The sequence below is a fragment of the Rhododendron vialii genome, chromosome 9a, assembly GCF_030253575.1.
Source record: "Rhododendron vialii isolate Sample 1 chromosome 9a, ASM3025357v1".
NCBI lineage: Eukaryota > Viridiplantae > Streptophyta > Magnoliopsida > Ericales > Ericaceae > Rhododendron > Rhododendron vialii.
Window position 1 is genome coordinate 26,566,571 of NC_080565.1, and position 22,362 is coordinate 26,588,932.

Here is a 22,362-nt window from a genome sequence, read left to right on the forward strand (position 1 = left end):
AAGATTATCCTTAAAGGTAAATAAAAATTGATTTCATCGTTAGTGGGAATTAAGTCTAGATTTTCTAGACCCACAGGTAATTTTCTGCAAGGCTACAACCTGAAACAGATATGGTTTCTTTCAGTAGCAGCAGCCGACCCTCTCTCTCTTCTTCTTCTTCGTGATATCTCAGGTCAACGCAAGTTCATTGACGCAGCAAGGTCTCTTCTCTCTCTCTCTCTCTCTCTCTCTCTCTCTCTCCTTTTTCTTCCTTCTTTTCTTCTTCTTCTTCTTCTTCTTCTTCTTCCTAAAGTGTCCGATTATTTTCGACAAATCCGACAAGGGATCCCACACCCACACCTGTGTCATGTCATGTTGACACGGGTACTCCGTCCAAAAACGGGGATCCGTGTATCATAGGGCCTGTACGTAAGCATAAGATATGAAGGTACTATCACTTCAAGATGTGCTGTACATAAGCATAAGCAAGAGCATGTACCATGGAATTGGAACCAGCACAAGTCACTACTCTATTCTGATAATCAGCCATTACGTACCGAGATTTTGGACCTGCAATATTGGTGTTTGTCCATAAATCAACTGAGGATAATATCTAATGGAGGCCGATAGTTTGATTATTCTAGAAATATAGGAATCTTAATTTATTATTTTGAGTTTAGCATTTTAGTAGGAATGTTTTATTTTATTCAAGATAATTTATAAGTATTTAGTTTTCCTAGTTTGATTTGATCTAGTTTTCCTATTTTGAATAGGATTCTTGGTCAAGAAAAATTAGGATTGATTTTATTTCCTTATGTTTATTTTCCTTTTTAGATTTTAAGAAAGCTAGGTTTAGGAATTCTATTAGTATAAATAAGGTTGTAAGCATTAGGGCTAAGGAGTTGTTTTTTGATGAATATTAATGAAAATTGAGATTATTTCTCATTATTGTGTGTTCGTAGAGGGAGCACCTCTAGTTCATACTTATTCGTGATTGTCCTTGTTGCGCATTCTTCTTTTTCGACACGCCTAGCTGCATCAGTTGGTATCAGAGCTTCAAGTTCCAAACTTGACTATGGCCGCAAGACGCGCTGCTGGAGATTGAGGGGGACAAGGTGATCATACAGCTTTTGTGGACGACGTTTATGAACGGGATGACGTCGCGCGAGAAGGGCAAATTAGAACCCTGGCCTGAAAGCACCCTCCTCCTGTCCTTCATTTGCTATCTTTTCCTCGCCACAAGAAAGCTACAGTTTTGGGTTGCGTTCTTTAGCAAAAAACATCGAATAAAGGTCTTAAGAACTGGATGGTATAATTAATCAATTTTCATGCATACCACTGGAATAAAAACGTCAATAGCATGAATGACGTGCTGATCATGCCACACTGTATTGAGATCCTAAGCCTTAAGGCAAGGCTTAAGTGTATGAGTATTACGGTGTCCGTAGAATTACGGCCTGGAGATTGAAGACAAAAGTGATGCCTGACAGCCTAAGGCCCTGGGCACAACTACCTGTTCCACTTAACCAATTGATGCAGTCGACATATTATTCTAACAGAAGACACATGCCATATGGCCCATACGATTACCAGTCCCAGAGACTCATTCTTACTGAAGCCTTGAGATGTACTTTGCTACCTCTCTTTCTACTGGACTGCTTCCTCTCTCCTTTGGCCTAACTCCAAACCCTTTGGCAACATATGCACCACTTTCTGACAAATCCCACAACCCAAAATTTTTCTACAACCTTCTATATAACTCTCCTAACAGGTTATATCAATAGGTACACGAAAAACCCTTCCTAATTACAGGATGGAATCTCCTACTGGGGCAAGAAATGTACTCTGAGACCTTGCTCTCATGCAGTGGGAACTACCTGGGATGGAATCTCTTAAGCATATGAATCCCATCTAAATTAATAACAAGAGGACAAGAATGTGAATTTGTAGCAACCATAAGATACTATCATTAAATTAAGTTAGTAAGATATACTCTAGCACTTTATATGTAGTTACTAGTTATTATGAAGAAAAGTTAATTTTGCAATTGATATCAATCTTCACAGATTATCTAAATAAAAAATTATTTCCCAAATATATGTACCTACCTAAGAGTCTTTTATAAGGTCTTCTTGTTGTGTCCTGCTCCTCCTGCTTCGTGCAGTGAAGCTCTAGGCTATGACAACATCACATCTTTCTCTTACTTGGTTCGATAATTTGGTTCAGTTGTGTGACAAGGCTGTTGATAAGTGGAGGGCTCTAGGTTTGATTACGTCAAATCTTTATGGGATAGAGTTTGTTATTTGTTATCTTTGAACTTTTCGGTTTCTCCTTTTTAAGGGATTTCCTTCATGTACTTGAAGCGAATCGAAATATAGTTCATCGTAGCAATTATTATTTCCATTTCTTATATCATTCTGTCAACTCCCAAAATTTTTGATAGTTAACAAGTGTTGGTTTCAGTTTTTTATCCTCATACACACCATGGAAGTGTTGGATATGTTGCAAAAAAGAGTGTCGGATGCATGTCCGAACTAAGATTTTTATTTTCTTGCTATGGACATGAAAAAAGAGTATCAACATGTGTCGAGGAGTGTCGGTGTCCAACACGTGTCGGGTACAGACACATCACCTTCTTTTAAGTGACCATTCTTCTTTCGTGCCTACAAAGAGGGGAAAAAAGCTTGACCTTTGATAAGCTGGTGTAGCCCAATTGACTATGGTTATGTGTGTAAATGCATTATTGGGCAATCGGCAATGGAGTGAAAAGAGTAGCAAGCGGACGGATTCATTATTGGCTTAAGGTAGATTGACGAATTGTTGTATTTTGATGTTAAAACATCCATCTCAAAACCAATTGGCATTGAGTGGAGAGGCCGCCCAAACTCATATACTAGTTTCGGAGATTATATAACCAATGTGGGATAAGCTCTAACACTCCCCCGCACGTGTGACCCCTGAATCGCACGTGGAGAGTTGAACAACGGATCCATAACATGACCGCAACGAAACAAGGTGCACTTAAGGCACATAAAACAGGGCAAACAATCAAGAGAGTCTTGTTCAAAAGCCTTCGAAAGCCTGGCTTTGATACCATGTTAAAGCATCCAACTCAAAACGAATTGGTTATATGAGTGGAGAGACCGTTCAGGCTCATACTAGTTTTTGAGGTGATAATTGACCGATGTGAGACAAATTGCAACACTTCCGGACACATGCGACCCTCGACTCGCACTTGGAGAGGTCAACAAAGGATCCGGAACATACGGATCACAACAAAAAAATGCAACTATGGCACAAACAAAGGGGAAAAGCCTTCGAAAATCTAGCTCAGATACCATTTGAAATTGTGCTGATGTAGTAACTTAATACCTTGCCTTCATCTTTATAGTTTGTGGTTCTTGTTCAAAGTATTGATTTTTTTGCAGGTTTGTCCTCTCTCTTATATTCATGGTTTTTGGTTATGGTCATCATTGTTTCATAGCAGTGTGGGGATTGGATTGATTGGATAGACACTATGTATTTGTTGATATGCTTTTTCATGCTCTTGTTTGTTTGATAATTTTGCCGCTCTTGTCAAATATAATGTGATTTCTTTGGCAGATTCCTGTTAATAAGGTCCAAACATATGGCGACTTGCGTAATTTTCTGATGAAGAGGATATTTCTTTCTGCTCTTCATTTCCGGATAAATACCAGATACAAGGTGCATTTTTAATAAATGAAAGTCTTCTTCTATTTCATGATTGAAATGTTTGCTTGTCATCTTGTTGATATAGTCATGAGGCATATCTAGGTGGCAATTTTTTCCTGTACTTGAGGGCCACTGATCAATAAGTTTTTTTTTGATCCGCGATCAATAAGTTCACTATTGCAATTTGTTAGTATCACCATAAATTGTTCTTGCACTGGAAGTTCTTTATTTCCTCATGTATCTCTCCTCTTTCCTTGATTGGGTTTCACTTCATCATCTTTCAGTAGTTATTTTGGTTTTTGTTGATTTTTTGGTAATTGTCATTTCCAATTCACCCTGTACTTTCTTCTCCTTACAATCCCCTTGCAATCCACATTATTTTTCCCACACACACACACACACACAGAGGGCGAGGGAGAGAGAGAGAGAGAGAGAGAGAGAGAGAGAGAGAGAGAGAGAGAGAGAGTTATTTTAGACTTCTTTTTGGCTAAGTGTAGTGGATAGTTGGGTAAAAAACTTGCTGACGCAGCACACATATAGGGCTGCCTGTGACAGGAGTTGGACAGCCAAGTAGGATAGCAGATTCAAATAAATGAGGACTGATGGCAGTTGTCTCATATATTTAAAGGTTACGGTCACTTCCATTAAAGAATCTCAGCAAATGTTCTTTGACACCCACACCATCCTCCTTTACAACATTGATGACTCTTTTCTCTTTTTGGGAGCAGCAAGAATACAGTGTCTGGGATGGAGTTTAAAATTCTACAACTATTATGCATTGACAACAAACTGGTAGAAGTGGTTCAGCTAGCTTATACAAGTTAGAGCTCCAAAAGGCTCTTCAGAGTTCAGGCTTTTGTTACCTATGCTTCATTAATAGCTGTTCTCTTCGGGCTCTTTAACTCTTTCCAAAACCATTATTGGGAGGCTTACATTTATGCATGTGAATCCTAGCTTGAGCTGCTTTCTCTAATACAGATTTTACGTATGAAAATGGTTGTATATATAGACACCATCTATATCTTTCTCAGTGTAATAGTTCACTTGTGACCTGTATAGTTGCATTCTTTTAGCAAGTTTGCAATTTGCATTCTCATTTTATTCAGCTCTGTTTTATATTTTGTTTCAGAGTTCCAATCCACCATTCACCTCAATCGAATTGGATCATAGTGATTCAGGAAGGGAAGGCTGCACTGTAACTACTCTTACAGTGAATGCTGAACCAAAGAATTGGCAAAGTGCAATAAAAGTTGCTGTTAAAGAGGTTAGATTTTATGTCTTTGTTGCTATAAATGCTGGTTTCTTCAATGGAAATTAGGTTTTGTTTTGTAAGATTGAAGAGTCATGGAGATGTTATTGCTAAGATATATTAGTGCTACCAGAGTACGATTGTGATGGTTTATCGTATCTTCGTTTATTCTGGTGCTATTTATTGTATTCTTTTTTGTTCGGTGCAGGTTCGAAGGCTAAAGGAGTTTGGTGTCACAAAAGGTGAATTAGCTCGTTATATGGACGCACTATTAAAAGATAGTGAACAGTTGGCGGCAATGATTGATAATGTGTCATCCGTGGATAATTTGGAGTTCATCATGGAGAGTGATGCACTTGGCCATACAGTGATGGATCATAGACAAGGACATGAGAGTTTGGTTGCTGTTAGTGGAACAGTTACTCTGGAAGAAGTAATTTCTGTTCTTCTGATTATTTAGAATTGTTGAACTGCACTCTTCAAACTATGGTGTTTTGGTTGATGATATCATTGACATGGATGTGTATGCTTTAGGGTTCATTGTGTATTGATGGCAGTGTTCTAAAAATTGCTAGGCACTAGTTGGGCAGAAGAGAGGCGCCTAGCGCTTAGGCCGCCTAGTCGGAGACTAATTGCAGTCTTGAGATTAGTCAGTTTGTTATATGTTTCCCTACCTAGTTCAAACAAGAAATGACATAAATGATAAATAAAGGAAGAAAAGAATTAAGAAGTAACTAGTAACTAGTCAAATACAAAGTTCAAAACAAAATGAAATGAAATTAAGTACTTTACACATAAAGTTAGTATGTGATATAAATTTTGTTTTTGTTACAATAACATGTAACCGCTGTAGTTTTTACTATTACACATCTAATCCTAAAACTTTTTCAAATTATGAAATAGGCCCGCCTACTTATCCCCGCCTAACTGATTAATCCTGACTAAATCCCAACTAATGTACAAAATGTGTAATCAACGCCTAGACCTTAAAATCTAGGCGTCTTTTTACTATTACACGTCTAATCCTAAAACTTTTTTGAATTATGAAATAGGCCCGCCTACTATCCCCCGCCTAACTGATTAATCCCGACTAATTCCCAACTAATGTACAAAATGCCTAATCAATGCCTAGACCCTAAAGTCTAGGTGTTGATGGTTAGGCATATGGATGTGCCATCACTTCGGGTTGGAACTTGCATAGACATTGCAATGACCATAATGAGACAAGATGTTGGGGTTTCAATCATCTTGAGATTGTAATGATATTATTATATTGTCAGGCGGATCTTTTTTCCTAGTTTATTCTCTTAGCACACTTATTTATGATATCATTATGTAAGATCCAGGGTTCACATTATGAATTTGCCCAATAGTTCAATAACCTAACCCTTGACTTCATCTCTTTCTTGAGATAGTGTAGATGATTTTATAGAGCTAATGACATTTTCTTTTCCTCTGGTTAGGATAATGATAGTGAAAAGTTTTGGTAGTGTTTACTTTAATTTTTGGTGATCTTGTACTAGTTCAGTGCCGCCTTGTAGATTACAGTTGATCCTGTGCTTACTTTCCTTCTACAATGTTGATAAACTTGAAGTTTTTGGTTAATGACTATCTGGGATTGCAGGTTAATTCTGTTGGTGCCAAGGTGTTAGAATTTGTGGCCGATTTTGGAAAGCCATCTGCACCACATCCTGCAGCTATTGTTGCATGTGTTCCAAAGAAAATTCATGTTGATGGAATAGGAGAAGCTGAGTTTGAGATAACGCCAAGTGAAATAACTGCTGCTATTAGATCAGGGTTGGAGGAACCCATAGAGCCAGAGCCAGAGGTTTCCTTTGCTACCAACTTTGCTTGCTTGCACTAGAACATATTTTTTGTATGCTGATGCTAACTTATTCTTTGTTCATGGTTTGCAGCTACAGGTGCCTAAAGAATTAATAACTTCCTCACAGCTGCAGGAACTGCGGTTGCAGCATAGGCCATCTTTCATCCCCATAGCTCCAGAAAATGGCACTAAAATTTATGACACGGAAACAGGTATCATTCAGCGGCGTCTGTCAAATGGAATTGCTGTGAATTACAAGGTAAATGAAAATCATGTTCATCGAGTTCCTTGCAAGCAATATTAGTGAAACTAATCTCTTTCTTTGTTAGTATCAGGGCTTTATGTGAATTGGATTAGTTTGTGGACCTGATCGAGGCTGTTAGGAGAACCCTTCCCTTGGTTTTAGAACTTAATTTTACCATGTTTACATCTTTCTATGATGGATAGGTGTCGAGAAGCGAGACCAAGGGAGGTGTAATGCGACTTATAGTTGATGGCGGCCGTGCAGCTGAAATGCCTAATTCAAAGGGTGCTGTTGTTTTGGGAGTTCGAACTCTAAGTGAGGGTGGTCGTGTTGGCAACTTTTCAAGGGAGCAGGTACATAATCAACAATAGTGTGTTTGGATTTTGTGATTTTATACTTGTTTTCTACTGCATGATATATGCTTTGTCATATTAATAGCATTACGATGTAGCATACCCTAAGTGATTTGAATATAAGGTTAACACTTTGTTAACTTGTGAAAAACTTGTTACTCTCTGCACGGTTCTCAATAAGTTCTCTCTCCACTCATTACATCAAATTTTTTTCTCAAAACCAAACAAAGTGTTCGTTTTTCCTGAGTTTGGTGCAATCACTATGACTGGAGTTATGCTTGTGGTTGACCTACAGTTTGCTTAATTATGAAGCAATTTGTCATGTCCTATTTAGTCGTTACCTATTTGCAGGGGTCTCTTGCATTGGTACTAACTTTGTTACCCAATGCATTTACATCCATTGTTATTGGATTATCATATAAGTGTGCCTAAAGGGGGTAAGAACCCATAGATTATTTCCGTGTATATAAGTCGTTTGGATCTCATGTCAAATCTCTCCCTTTTATGATTTCTTCTTACTCACCTTGATCACTTTGAATTCCAATTTCAATGTTTTTTCTCGCTGATTCTTGATGGTTTTTATCTTGGTGGTTCATTCATCAAGAGAAGAGTTTCCTCTTGCAAGTCTTGTAAGTAGTGATAATCCAAGTGTACCCAACTGTGTTACTAGAAGACTTTGGTACCCTAGGGACTTATGAATTGGAACACAGGTGCCAAAACATGGTACGATATCTGTTCCAAGATGATGAATTTATGATCCTACGTGATCCTACAAAATGTTAATAAATGGTCAAAATACCCTTAAAAAGGTGTTCCAGAAATAAGATTAGAAATAATATTTTGTTTTATCAGATGTTTACCATTTGGAAGAGGTGCATTTCTTTGTATTCTAAGTCGTAGAACCCTACCCCTACTGTACCATGATTTAGGGGATGTGGTGTACCGCGTTCTCCCTTCTTCATACTGGAGCCTTGGTACCAGGTTTTGAAACTTTCAATGGGATTTGGAAAGCAAATGATACAGGTTAGAGTTTTTGCTTGGTTGATGGTGGTTGTTTCCTTGCACAATGTTATATCACGTGTTGGAGTGATGAGGAGAGCACTAACCACATAATTTTGCATTTCCAATTGCTGTTGGCTTATGGTAGAGATTGTTTCAGTTGGCGGAAATTGTCTGAGGGTCTTTGTCTTGTGTTCATAAGTTTGTGATTGATTAAGGGGCTTTCGGTCTTAGTTAGAAAGGCAACGTGTCTTGGGAGTTATATAGTTTTCATTTTGCAAGGTGGTGTGAGGCCGTGGGCAACATGGTTGAAACGAAAGATAGTCTTTAGAGATAAGGAGGACGATCCTTTTTTTATCGGCAAAAGTTAGTATTGTTAGAATAAGTAGGACGATCTTAGTTAGAGGGGAAGTTTAGAGGTATCTAGTTTGCATGGAAAACAATGCTCGAGTCTTCGGAGATAAGGAGGAAGATTTTGAATGTTTGTGGGATATGATTGCTATTTGACTACCTTGTGGGTCTTGGTATCCGCCCCTTTAAAGGAATTCCAATGTGTTTGATTTGTAGGGATTGGAGTGCAGGTTGTGAGTTGTAAACTGGCAACGGTTTTGGAGCTTTTATTCTTTCTTTGCCTTTTGTAGGCGACTTGTTCCTGAAATTCACTTTGTATCTCATATTTTTATCTCTTTGTTATGATGCTAGTTAGAACTTTACAGAATTTTGTTTTATGCTATCCTTGTTTTTGAGTTCCTTTCTTAAGCAGAATATGCATTTGCAGGTAGAGCTTTTTTGTGTGAATCACCTTATAAATTGCTCGCTGGAGTCTACTGAAGAATTTATTTGCATGGAGTTCCGTTTTACTTTAAGAGACAATGGGATGCGTGCAGCTTTCCAGCTTCTTCATATGGTTCTTGAGGTAACCTCAGCCTCAACTTGGTTATGTTGGTAAACATATTTTCTTTTAGCATAATTTCGTGAGGTTTTGTTTTTTGATTTTTCTTGAGGTTAGAGGTTTGAAGTTTGGAGGCATTGCACTTTCTTTTCCACTGTTTTCCTTACTCATATTTCAGGAGGAGGGAGCATGTATCAATACATATAGGTTTTCTTTCATTCTCTACTATGTTTATAGTTGATATACTTGAACACAGGGTTTTGCAAACGAAGGACGAAATAGAATAAAGAAAAGCTATGCATTCCCATGCCGAAGAAACTAATGATATTCACATACCAAAACCATATTTGTAACTTCAGTTATTCCACCGACTATCAAAACAACCTTAGTAGAGTCCTATATAGACTCTACTAGTAACTCCTAGAATAAGCTTTACCGTAATTCCTAGAATCCTAAGATACCCTAAATCCTATGTTACTAACAAGATAAATATTAAATGAAAAAGTAATCGAATAAATAATGTCATCTAATCTCATTATTGAAGGTCTCTTTGATTTTGTTCTATTCTTGTAATGTTTACTTTATGTCATTTTAGGATTTTGATTGTGTCGTTTCCGTACCAAAAATAATTAATAAAACAGAATAATTACTACTACCTGAAAGATAGCGCCAAGTACTCCGAGTATCGTCCTCAGGGATTGCGAAGGCTAAATTGTAGTTGTTTTAATTAATTTCTAACTTAATTCAGAAAAAGGGATTTGATTGTTGGATTTCGAAAATATTAAAAGCTAAAGTAAATTAAAGTAATTAAGAAATAACGAGAGTTTATGAGAGAAAAGATCTAGGGTTTCGAATCCACTCGACCCGTTGTAACAATTTCTATATAATGATAAAGGTTAATTATTCGAATCAATCCGGATATCGTTAGGGTTTGCAGGCCCTCACAGTATCGCCTAAAGATATTTATGAATCACCAAATAGCATGAGGTATCACCGTCTTACTAGTACGACCCGTCTCTATGGCACGGATCGTCTAATAGCACGGCGCGTCTTACAGAGTATAACCCATCTTACTTAGTAATCACAAACAATTAAAAATCGTTGTATGAACGTGCATAAAAATCTAGAAAATCATACACAAGATTTGATAGAGAAAATAATACCGCAAATAAATCCTCAAGTCATACAACCATGATTCGAATAATAAAAACACTAATCAAAACATAAAAATCGTTACTCAGAGTTCGAGCTTCATCTAAACCCTAGAAATGAGTTTAGCCGGACATCGGAGTGGTACTCATTGAAGCTTGGCTGACAGTAAGCATTAAACCGTGACACAGTTTTCACGTGCCAAGGATTCTCCGCTTTTTCTTCGAAGCGGCAGCCTTTCTTTCTTTTCCTCTACTGTGATGCGTCAAAAGTCAAATCCGAAACCCCTGTTTTTCTTCTCCTTTCTGCCGAAGTCTTCAGTTTCACTTATATAGGGCATTAGTCCATTAATCACACCAAGGTCCTTTTGACTTGATGTAATGATAAACTAATGGTTCAACTTTGAAGCATTCTGCACTTTGACCCCGAACATCATTAAACTCTTCTTTTTATTCAATATTTTGGACAACGAGTTCGAACAACCTATCAACAAAATAAAAGCAAAATAAATATCAAGTAGCAAATATAAATGACTAACAAGTGTAGTTTTTGAGAGCCAAAATATTAATATTTCGGCACTTATCAGATTTGATAAAAGGATTTTCCAAGATGGAATTAAAACAAAGTTGTGCTATTTTTTTTCCAGAGGACAATCCTATTTTATAATGATTAATGGTCTATCTCTGTCAATCCTTCTTGTTCAAACTCTATATGTATACAGTAACTATGTTTATATATGCCCTCATGTTATGTATATTCCTCCAATGGAGGACTCACGAATTCGTGACCAGGGTATCTATATTTGAAATTGGAACCCTAATTCGATAAATATGTAAGTTCTCCATTCGCTTCCGGCTTCACTGTCTACACATTTAATTTACCCAGAGGAACCAAAGCCCCAAAAATAACAATCTCAAATCCTTAATTGTAACATGTATTCACTGATGATAATATACACAGATGAGCATATCAAAAGCCTAACCTGAGATTAGTGATCTAAAACACAAAAAATAACATATAAATCAACATAGATGAAATGACCTATACCTTTCACTCAAATCTTGAAGGCAGAGGTTAGTTGACTTGTCTAGACAGGAGAGTGCGAGTCTGGAGGAGTTCTGAGTGGTGGTCCCTGGTCTAGAGTTGTTGGTCGATGTTAGCATACTCACAGGTGGTCGAGGGGGAAAAACACTGAAAAATTATGAGAGAGCAGAGATAGAGCAGAGGGAAAAGGTGAGATCTTGGTTATTATTAGGCAGGGCTTATTTTTGAAATAATTAAGTGGGCACAAGAATAAAAATTCGATAGGGTAAAATGAGAAACAATGTCTAACATGGGGTACTACTACTAGTGTAGTTACGAAAAATCAGGTGAGGCTTTCAAGAGAGTAAATGGTACGTACTATTATTTCAAAAGGGTACTAGTGTGTTTAGGGAAAAGTGAGATGGTGCCCAGCATGGGACTAGGATTTAGCTGCATGGTGGCCCACCAATGGGACCAGGCTTTAGCTGCATCCACCCCTAATAATGTGTCCTAAGGTTGTCTTCGGACGGATACAGGCAGTTGTCTCTGGTTTTCATGCACTTTGTTATTTTATGCTTATTTTATCTCAGAGGGTTTTGATCCTTGCAGATTCTCATTTCGGTGTCCGCTCCCCATGTCAAAAAAATAACTGAAAATTGCTCTAGTATTTACTTTTTAATATAGAGATAATATTGACTTACATTTGCACAAAGACATTTGTAGTTGACACCAAGTACTAATCAACAATGCTGAATTTGACACAGATAATATATTTTAGAGAATCTATATCTTAGTTGTACAGAGGTATGTGTTTATATGTAGATTTTTTTCTGTATGCATATAGTTCTATATTTTCTCACTTCCCCGCACTTGCTCCAGCACCTTCTCCAATGTCGTGCAACTAATTATTTTTCACATAATACTTTCCAGGTAGAGATCGAGCCCATTGGGCTGCCTTTATGTACATATATATGTCTGTATGTGTGTATTTGTTTTTGTTCATGCAGCAATCATCAGAGACATTAGCTCAATCGCGCCATACTTGAAGATTGGTCCGTGTATTGAACTCAAAAAACCCATGTTTGAGGACATCAAAATTAGCTTTGCCTATTTATATGCCATGTGTGTTTAGTTGTGACTTGTGCATGCTATGATTTATGTTCCATCAATTGCTCAATCATTGTTGTTGACATGCAGCATAGTGTATGGCTTGAAGATGCATTTGATCGTGCGAGACAGTTATATTTGTCATATTATCGCTCCATTCCCAAAAGCTTAGAGCGGTCAATCGCTCACAAGCTTCTTATAGCAATGTTGAATGGAGATGAGCGTTTTGTAGAGCCTACACCAAAATCATTGGAGAACTTAACATTGGAATCTGTAAGAGGTGCAGTGATGAATCAATTTGTCAGTAATAATATGGAGGTGTGTAATTCTCTTCTATTTGATATTGCAAGGATTATCACATCCAAAAGACAGTATTTTTGTTCATCTCAGTATGCCAATTTTTGCATCAGGTAAGCGTTGTCGGGGACTTCTCAGAGGAGGATATAGAGACCTGTATACTTGATTACCTGGGCACAGTTAGTGCAACAGGAGATTTGAAGATGACTAATGAATATAGCCCAATCACATATCGACCATACCCACATGATCTGCAGTTTCAACAAGTGAGAAGTGATGCTAGTCTATCTTTTCATAGTACTTTGGAAATAGGAAGTTTTATAGTGCCTCTCAAAGGTTTAATAACTTGGGGGTTTCCTCCAATGTATGTCTCTCATTGGTAAGTTGCTGCTGGACAGGTTTTCTTGAAGGACACTGAAGAGAGAGCATGTGCATTAATTGCAGGCCCTGCTCCAAACCGCTGGGGCTTAACTTCCGAAGGCATTGACCTTTTCGAATCCATTGGGAATATGTCAGCTGACAATGGTGAGACTTCTCCGTATAAAGTGATAATTTTTTTTTGTTATTCGCATTATTCTTTGTGTTGACTTGAAATGGTGGGTGTCCCTCCCAATTCTCGTAGAACTGCCAGCAGGTTTTGTTCAGTTTTCCCTTTCATTGAGGCTCAACTGTGAAGCATATAATAGTGCAACACTCCTCCCCCTCCCCATATGGTAGATCAACGAAAAACATAGTTCCTAGGGTGTCCTTGAAAAGAGATATCTGATACAGAAAAAGCAAAAGAGACCAACCCACTTGGGTATGTGTATAAGTGGATACTGTTTTGCAACGTATATTAGTTTATTAAACAACTTCTTCTTGAAATTCTGAAACTTCCTAATGTTTCCTCTAAAATTACTATTGGAATTGAGTGCATTTAATTAAAGAAAAAAATGTTGGACAGAATTGGACGGACAATATCAAGAAGTGCTCTGTGTGTTTAATTTTTTAGTCTACACTTTTATCACACAATTCTACTTTGTGGCCATATGTTGTGGTTTGCAGAACTTTAGGTTTCACCACTGTGTAGTTCTAGCAGGTTATTGGATTGAAAATTTATCTTCAAAAACCAGTTTAGGTAAGAAACTTGGAATTTGATTTGCAGATGACCAATCAAAATCTGAGGCACAAAATAAACTGCAAGGAAGATTTCGCAGTCATCCACTCTTCTTTGCCATTACATTGGGCTTGTTGGCTGAAATAATAAATTCAAGGTATTTCTATGTTCATTACTGCATTTAGCTTTTTAAACATGAGAGAAAATCCATTTAATATCTTTTCCTTCCACTTCTATGTATGGCATGATGCATCAATCTCTCAACTACACCGTCCCAAATCACTAGGTATGTGTTTTTCTCAGTCACTTCCCAGTTTGTCTTCGATAAATGATAATGGCATTTAATTATCTTCTTTAGATAATACGAATCATTCGAGTCATCAGAATGATATGGTTTCTCTTGGTATATTTCATTAGTTTGCCGCTTACTCCTATGAAGTAATTAACTAGCTATGATTTTATATATAATAAATTGGCTATTATTTGTTAAAGACAGATGACTCATGGCAGCAAAATCACATTAAGTAACGATCTACCCTTGGCCTCTGCTACTTTCCTCTTGATTTTGTACTCTCTTTTTCTAGAATGTTCTAGATTTTGTACTTCATTATCTTATATAGAAAGTAAAAGGTCTTAATTGCCATGTCTACTGGTCTATTGGTGGCTCTTGGAATTGTTGATAATGTCAGTGCTAAGGGTTCTAGTTGCAGATTTCTTTTTAGTGGTCATGTCAGTGGTATTTGTTTTTGTTGCATATTGGTAAATAATGATAACATTCCTTAAGCTACAAAAAATGTATGCCAACCTCCCTTATTAATTGTACAAAGGATGAGGGCTCACAGGTGTTGGTGTAAGATGAGGAAATCAGACGGGTGAAGTTAAATAAAAGAGACTTACAAATGGAGCTTAATACTGGGAAGAAAAGTTTTTGGTGGTGGACAGTGGTAACAACTTTTGTTGCACATATCCATAGTAAATATCATCATTAAGAGTGAATGCATTGTGGGGATGTTAGAAGCGGCACAACATATGAGGAAGTCAATTGATATGGATTTTGCTGTGGACAACAACTGCAACTTAGACTTGATCCACGCGGGGGTACTTAAGGAGTAGAGGAAGGTCAAGGACTTCATGGTTGAGACTTTAAGAAATAACGAAATTCGCCTGGGAATCAACTAAGATATGGTCTTTTTAATAGAGCCATCTAAGGAATGTATCCATGGGACAAAACCTTCTTGTAATTTGGACAAAGGTTTTTTCATTTGAGACTTTTAGCATTTTTGCCGCCTGGGAATCAACTAAGATATGGTCTTTTTAATAGAGCCATCTAAGGAATGTATCCATGGGACAAAACCTTCTTGTAATTTGGACAAAGGTTTTTTCATTTGAGACTTTTAGCATTTTTGCAAGGACAGAAACCTTTAAGAAGCAGAGGAGCTTACTTTGATTTTAGATTGAGAGAAGAGGACATGAAGTTATTCTAGTTATGGTTGAAAAGGAGACCAGACTGTCCATTTAGATACCTGCTTGTTGGGACTTGTGATTAATAGAGTTAGTAGATAGAGGTATTATGTTTTCATTTAGACTGAGGTGAGAAAAAGAAGAAGCGCAGTTCCAAAGTTATTGACATGAGGAAACCAGCAGTGTCTTATTATTCAGTAATAAAACAGTTCAATCTTGTTGACAGTTTCCATAGATTTGTGCTTTTAAGATATTAATTTGCTGTCGTCTGTTAGTTATGGGCATGACCAAGGCAAAGCTTGGAGTCTACTTGTTTGCTAGTGTTTTTTTTAATTGGCAAAAAAGAACTTATTAATCTTTGAAAAAAATAACAAAGATTAAACGGGCCAAGGGCACAACGGCAATCGCCACCCGAGACCCTACAACCAAGGAAGGCAAGGGGCCAACCAAAGCACCACAGCATCTGAACAGCGACAACAAGCTCCCAAAAAGATCAGACAGCAGCTGGGAAGACAACAGAAAACCAGCAGCAAAACCTCCCAAACAGCTGAATCAAAGCACACAAACTAGCATAGAAAGATCCTCCAAAAAGAAGCAAAACCGCCGAGTAAACACCCCCACAAAAACTCCCTTCAGACATAAAAAAAAAAAAAAAGCCGCAAAACAAGTAGAAAACAACATCGAAGGATCACTAGCCCAAATCGCCAAGCAACAAGAGGAGACAAAAAACACCAACCAGGCCATGTGATCAGAAGAGCACCCATGCTAAACCTCAGATAACTCCATAAAACAGGCAAACGGAGATACGAAAGAGTTAGAGCTCCAATGAGATGGAGGCACCTTCCTCCACATCATCAAAATCACCGACCTCCTTATCAGTTTTTTCACCCTCTATTTCAATAGATATCCTTAACATGAAATTCTCATCCTCATTATACTTTGCACCCAACAAAGCACCTGTATCCATCCATTTATGAGCTTGCATAATTAAAGTGGAATTTCTGTTACGAATGTCATGAGATGATGCCACCTTATCCTTATTTTTCAAATTATCTGCATTTAACCCAAACTCAGTGATGAGTTTCTTCTTTCCAATCTTCCTTTGCTATCTTTTTAACCTCCTTTCCAATTTTTGAATTGCTTTCTCATAATGCTGAGCCCCAGCCCCAACCTTTACGTTACTTCTAAAAGGAGTCATAGAAACTCCTTCCATCAAATCCTTCTGCACAAGATAAATAGGGCTTGTGATAGACTGGCGCTCAGATTTTGAAGAAAGAGCATCCTCCGGAACTGAGCCAACAAGCGAACCAGCCTTCTTCAAAGCCAACTCATCACTATTACCACCACCAAGTTCCACATCAACAGAGAGATTTTGCTTATTTGTCAATTCATCATCCAACAACTCTACCCTAGAATCTCCACTAATGTCGTCCTCTAGAGCTTCATTGACATCAAAATCCACCAGTCATCATCCCTAGGACCAATCTCAGCTGCAGTCTCCTTGCTTTATTTTTATCTATGAAGCACCGACACGTCTAGAGGTCGAGGTATCGGAGTGTCGGACACGGGGACACCGCGGGGACACGTACGGGGCGTGTCCCATAATTCAATTTGAATTTTTCATGGGGACATGGCTGGGACACGGCGGGGACACCGATGGGGACACGGCAAGGGCCAAACTGCAATTTTTAAAAAAAAATTGGGGGCCAAACTGTAATTTTTTTTTTAAATTTTGGGGCAAATTATAATTTTTTTAAAATTTCTAGGTGCTAAACAATAATTATTTATTTATAAATATATATATATACACACGTGGCGTGTCTCACGCCGTGTCCGTGTCTCCATTTTTTTAGAATTCCCGTGTCCCGGTATCCGTTTCGGTGTCCGTGTCGGTATCGGTGTCCGTGTCGGTGCATCATAGATTTTCATTGATGTAAACACACGCTTTTCCCAACATGTTTCTGCCATGGGATCTTCAATTACTTTGACAGGATAGATAATATCATTAATCTGCAGTCAAGATAATCTGTTAGGATAAACATACGCCCTTTATCCAAAGTAATGGATTTCTCCGCTAACTCATCAAGTTTAATAACGTCACCCCTCAACTTTTCAATATTAATAAAAGTAGAAGAGCACCAAGCATTAAGAGGAATGCCATAACAAGAAATCCAAACACACATTGAAGATTTGATATTTTGATTATTCCACACCTCCACTGATGAGAACCAGTTTGGCAACAGCTTATCTTCGTCCTTAAGAAAATCATTCTCAAGACTCAAGAGTATCGAATGATAATAAAACATTGAGGGCACCCATATGATGTATCTGAGCATCCCAAATACCATTGGTAATGAAGAGAACTTGAAGCGTATTCATGTAACAGAAATTAATGAAGAGAACTTGAAGCGTATCTGAGCATCCCAAATACCATTGCAACCATCCCAATCCCAATCCCAATCCCACTTCCTTAGCTTCCACCAACTTAGTCACACCATTAGAACCACCTTTCCTTTTTCTCCTAGGGGCATTAGGGGCTTTTTGGTATTTTGTCCTTATTCAAATAAATTTTGTGTTTGGTAGTTTTGCGCCAAACTTTTGTGGATTATTGATTCCTCTCGACGAGAGGAATCGAAAAGTATAAAGTTTTTATGTTTACCCAGTTATTTTATTTTTGGGGCTTTATCTTGGATATTTCCAAAATTATTTTTTTCCAATTTCTCTTGTTGAGAGAAATCAATAATCCCCAAAAGTTTGACGCAAAACTTACAAACACGGAAAAAATTTGTTTAAGGACAAAACGCCAAAAAGCCCCTAAAGCCCTTTGGAGAACAAGGCTGAATATTTGCTTAGGTAGGACTATTCGAAGCTCTCTGTTTGCATTGTATCTCATCGGATTTAGGTTGCCATCTATGAAGAGATGATGCCTTGTTGTCCTTCTTTTCCCCAACTAACGACTTCCGAGAAACATTATCTTTCGAGTACTTCGCAAACTGCACAACCATTCTAAAATTTCTAATCAAAACGCCATTGAGATCCTCAATTGCACCAATACCCTTCTTCCTTTTAAATCTAATGAACCCGAACTTGTTATTGAAAGACAAGCTTCTTTTGCTCGGCATATACACACAAGTTCTGTTCGATATAAACCCAATTTAGTTATCATACTGCACATTTGAAGTATTCTATGGCCTTTCTACAGGCTTTTCACAACAGTGAGGGATTCTCTTGGTTTAACATATGATGTATCATTTGAATTGAACCTGTTTGATCGGCTGAAGCTTGGGTGGTATGTTATCTCAGTAACATCAACACCAGGGAAGGTTTGTTGTTTTAGTTCCGATCGTTTTAGAAATTGTGATTTTCTTTCATTTATGGTGGTTATGTTCTTAACCAATAATCACAATACTTTCAGGTGTATAAAGCTGTTGATGCTTGCAAGAATGTCCTCAGAGGTTTGCATAGCAACAAGATTGACCCAACAGAATTGGACAGGGTTTGTTACTTTCCAAAGTTGGAATATATTGCTATATCTAATTCCTAGTTTTTTCTCTTTGTTGGGATTTCCATTTAAGAATGATTCCCAAAGGTATTGTACTTGTATGATATCGAAGTTTGGTTTTGTCATGTTAGTCTGATCAAAATAAAGCATGTATCTCACATGGTCATGCCCAGTGAAATTATATCTGAAATTTATAGTATAAAGAGTTAACATTGCTTATTGCAGGTTGAATACCCCACTGAGAATTTATATATGAAACTTGTTTTCAACATTAACAGGCAAAACGGACCCTGTTGATGAGACATGAGGCTGAAAGCAAGTCAAACGCTTATTGGCTAGGATTGTTGGCTCACTTGCAAGCTGCTTCTGTCCCTAGGAAGGTGAATTTGGAAAATAACAAAAAGCTCAGCCTTGTGTTTTTTCGAAGTCTTGTTCTCTTTTTATTTTGACACACTAGTTTTGGGTAGATGACCGAACTATGTTGCCAAGTTTGCAGACACGAAGTGGGTACAAACACAAAGTAGGTTAGGATCAATAGAGAGAGAGAGTAAAGGCAAGACACAAGTAATATTTAGAACACTGGACTCTGTCTTTTATTAACTTGATTCTTACAATAGGCAAAGCCCCCCTTTTATAGGCGTAAGGCGGGGTGGCTTGCATCATAGCTTACATCACTGAATAGTATGGCATATAATTGGTTCACCTGCCATGCTACTGTACCTACAGACTAAAGTCCACACTTAAACCTATATACATACGACAATACAAGTGGTACCATAATTGAACACTACTATTTACAGGACTATGACATTTCAATACTATCAAGACTTTACTTTCACGTGTGCCACAATAGCCTTTAATTTTAGGGAAGAAGGTTTGATTATTTTGTGTTAATATCTCAGAGTTCTTTTTTCACTTCCAGGACATAACATTCATTAAAGATCTTAATTCGCTGTATGAAGCTGCCACAGTTGAAGACCTTTACCTTGCCTATGATCAGTTGAAGATTGATGAAAGTTCGTTGTATTCTTGCATTGGTGTAGCTGGGGCTCAGGCTAGAGAAGAAATTGCCGGTAATGAAGATCTCCCTAGTTCTGTTGTCTGGTTTTCCTTCTTTGTTGTCTGGATTATTGCTTTCTATATATGACAAAAATGGAAATGGGACAACAAATAATGGGAAAAGAAAAGATGCGACTAGATTTATTCATCTACTAGCTGGGACAAAGGTAGATGCCATAGCAAGCGTGCGTAAGAAAGTTCCCTTTGGATGATTGATGGTTTCTATGAATTCGTCAAATAGAGATACCAAAAAGACAAATCAACCACTAGTTATTTTATATGTTTTTGAGCTATACAACTAGCATGGTTGTTATGCTAGAATCTTAAGGCGATTATTATTTGATATAGGTTGTAATCAGTGATAAAGCTACGTTTACAGGGTTTTTTAGGTGAGAAAACTACAACCTAGTATTTAGAAATGGTATTACTACTTACGGGTAGAATGTCACATAATATTTCATGCTAATATATTGCAGTATTTTTCTTACACTGATAATAAATGATTGACAAAAGAATATACGAAATGTAGGAGGCCATTAAAAAGCATGATAGATATTCTTTCAACTGTAGAGTTGCTAAACTAATTATGCTGCCATTAGATTACATGGTCTATCTTGTCTTCTGATGCCCCACAATTCTTGGAATTTTAACTGCTAACCATAAATTCTGCCAGTATCTTTGATCCTCACTATTGTGTGGACTAACATTTCGTTTTCAATGTATTGATTATCTATTGTGCAACTTCCTTAGAAGAGGAAGAATCAATTGAAGGCCTTCACAGTGTTCTTCCTTTGGGGGGGCGTGGTTTATCGACAATGACACGACCAACCACGTAAATATATTGGTTCCATTTTCAGATTGGAGCTGAAAGAGACATTGACCAGTATAACAGGTATGTTTCTCATACATAGCCCAGAGATTAATTTTGCTCCCAAGTTTCCTAAGATTTGTAAGGACTTCAAGTTATTGATTGGTAGGTGCAGTGCTATTGTTCACATAGGTTCCCTGCTGATGGGCAAAAGAAAATTAGATGGGTTATTATACGTGCTAAGCATCCCTTGTTGCATTGGTGATATTTTGATGAGCTTGCAGCACTCGAAATGGTTGTTGGGTGCGCTATGGCAATGGTATTATGCCATAACGATCAGTCATCAATGGAAGGCTAGTAGGATACCAAAACTGCCCCTTTGCGAAGGTTGTTATTGGAAAGAGCGAGCTCAATTGCCTGTCAGTCTCTAATATTTTATGTCCCCTTTCAGTCTGTGATGTTTTACTTCATTACGTCCAGACTACCCATTCTTTATTAAATTCTTGTTAGCTTTGGGTAAATTAGTGAAGAGGCCTGTGTTATTATTTATAGCAGATGTTTGATAGCATTATGTATACGTGTACAAGGGTTTTTTTTCAAAATAAAGGGGAGTTGGGTAGTTCTAAAGACGGCCTTTCTAAGTTGTGCCTCATGTAAGTGTTGGTGCGAGGGTGAGAGGCATTCCATTTCATTTCAATGGAAAACAAATTAGTAAATTTTTGCAAGTTGGGCAATTTGTTTCACACCAACGATTTTTTTCTCTGCTATTACAGAACGTATTTACTTTTTCTCCGCCAAGTGCTCCATAATCAGCCAAAATATTAAGAGCAAGTCCAGTGGTGGGAAATGAGGGGATGGATAGTTATTTTAGTATGAAAAAGTAGTTAAAAATTAGTTGGATGGATAACAGGACTTACCCCTCTCCAATGGTGAGTTCTAAAGAGATGGAAAATAAAAGAAACCAACGGCACTGTCCACCGTCCGCACGAGAGAGCCCAGGCGGCTACTCTCATATCTTGTTTTATTTGTTTCTATAGTTCCTCTTTCTTTCCGCACGAGAGAGAGAGAGAGAGAGAGAGAGAGAGAGAGAGAGAGCTTATTTGTTTATCTCTCAGACCTTGTTTGGGTGGGAGTTAATTGAACAAGCCTAATCCAAAGGATGTCGGCACCGGCGTCTCTAACGGGAAACTATATGCCCCAAGTACTTTGCAATTCTGGATTAGAAATTAGAGAGCAAGGAATAGGATATTCAGGTTTTTATGCAAATCGTTTTGTGAATCGATTGCAGTCACAATAATCGTGGTGTATAAATTTCAGTATTTGTGGTTCTACAAGTATATTTAGCTTTAAGTACTGGCGGAGAAGAGCAAGGCTGGACGGACCGGACATCGTTCTTCTAAATTCTCTATACATGCTACTCGATCCTATTTACAAGAACAAAGTAATCTGTTCACGTTTCTACCAATAACCGGTAACATGATGCGGGCTTGACCCTGTGATCTAGGCGTAACATGATGCGGGCTTGACCCTGTGATCCGCTTAGATCGTCGGGTTAGGCAGAAGACAGAAAAGACTCCGAAAGAAATACTTTTGACTTTGTACTCATGGGACCGGATGAGTTGACGC

General features: G+C 37.8%; 1 protein-coding gene across 5 annotated transcripts in view; it reads left to right on the top strand.

Annotated features, from left to right (window-relative positions):
- LOC131302061 (stromal processing peptidase, chloroplastic-like) overlaps positions 1-21,456 on the top strand; it is a 48,415-nt gene extending 26,959 nt beyond the window's left edge. The window contains exons 9-25 of one of the 5 annotated variants that reach the window (XM_058328636.1): positions 3,583-3,684; positions 4,802-4,936; positions 5,130-5,354; positions 6,546-6,749; positions 6,838-7,005; positions 7,194-7,343; positions 9,121-9,258; positions 12,604-12,831; positions 12,924-13,076; positions 13,209-13,335; positions 13,955-14,063; positions 18,570-18,690; positions 18,783-18,863; positions 19,148-19,249; positions 19,792-19,942; positions 20,679-20,820; positions 20,906-21,456. In XM_058328636.1, the coding sequence (XP_058184619.1) occupies positions 3,583-3,684; positions 4,802-4,936; positions 5,130-5,354; positions 6,546-6,749; positions 6,838-7,005; positions 7,194-7,343; positions 9,121-9,258; positions 12,604-12,831; positions 12,924-13,076; positions 13,209-13,335; positions 13,955-14,063; positions 18,570-18,690; positions 18,783-18,863; positions 19,148-19,249; positions 19,792-19,942; positions 20,679-20,764 (2,280 nt within the window). In that variant the 3' untranslated portion in view covers positions 20,765-20,820; positions 20,906-21,456. Of the gene's footprint in view, positions 1-3,582; positions 3,685-4,801; positions 4,937-5,129; positions 5,355-6,545; positions 6,750-6,837; positions 7,006-7,193; positions 7,344-9,120; positions 9,259-12,603; positions 12,832-12,923; positions 13,077-13,208; positions 13,336-13,954; positions 14,193-18,569; positions 18,691-18,782; positions 18,864-19,147; positions 19,250-19,791; positions 19,943-20,678; positions 20,821-20,905 lie in introns of those variants that run through there. The other 4 variants (XM_058328637.1, XM_058328638.1, XM_058328639.1 and 1 more) reach the window with 4 other exon arrangements.
- The last annotated feature ends 906 nt before the right edge of the window (positions 21,457-22,362 follow it).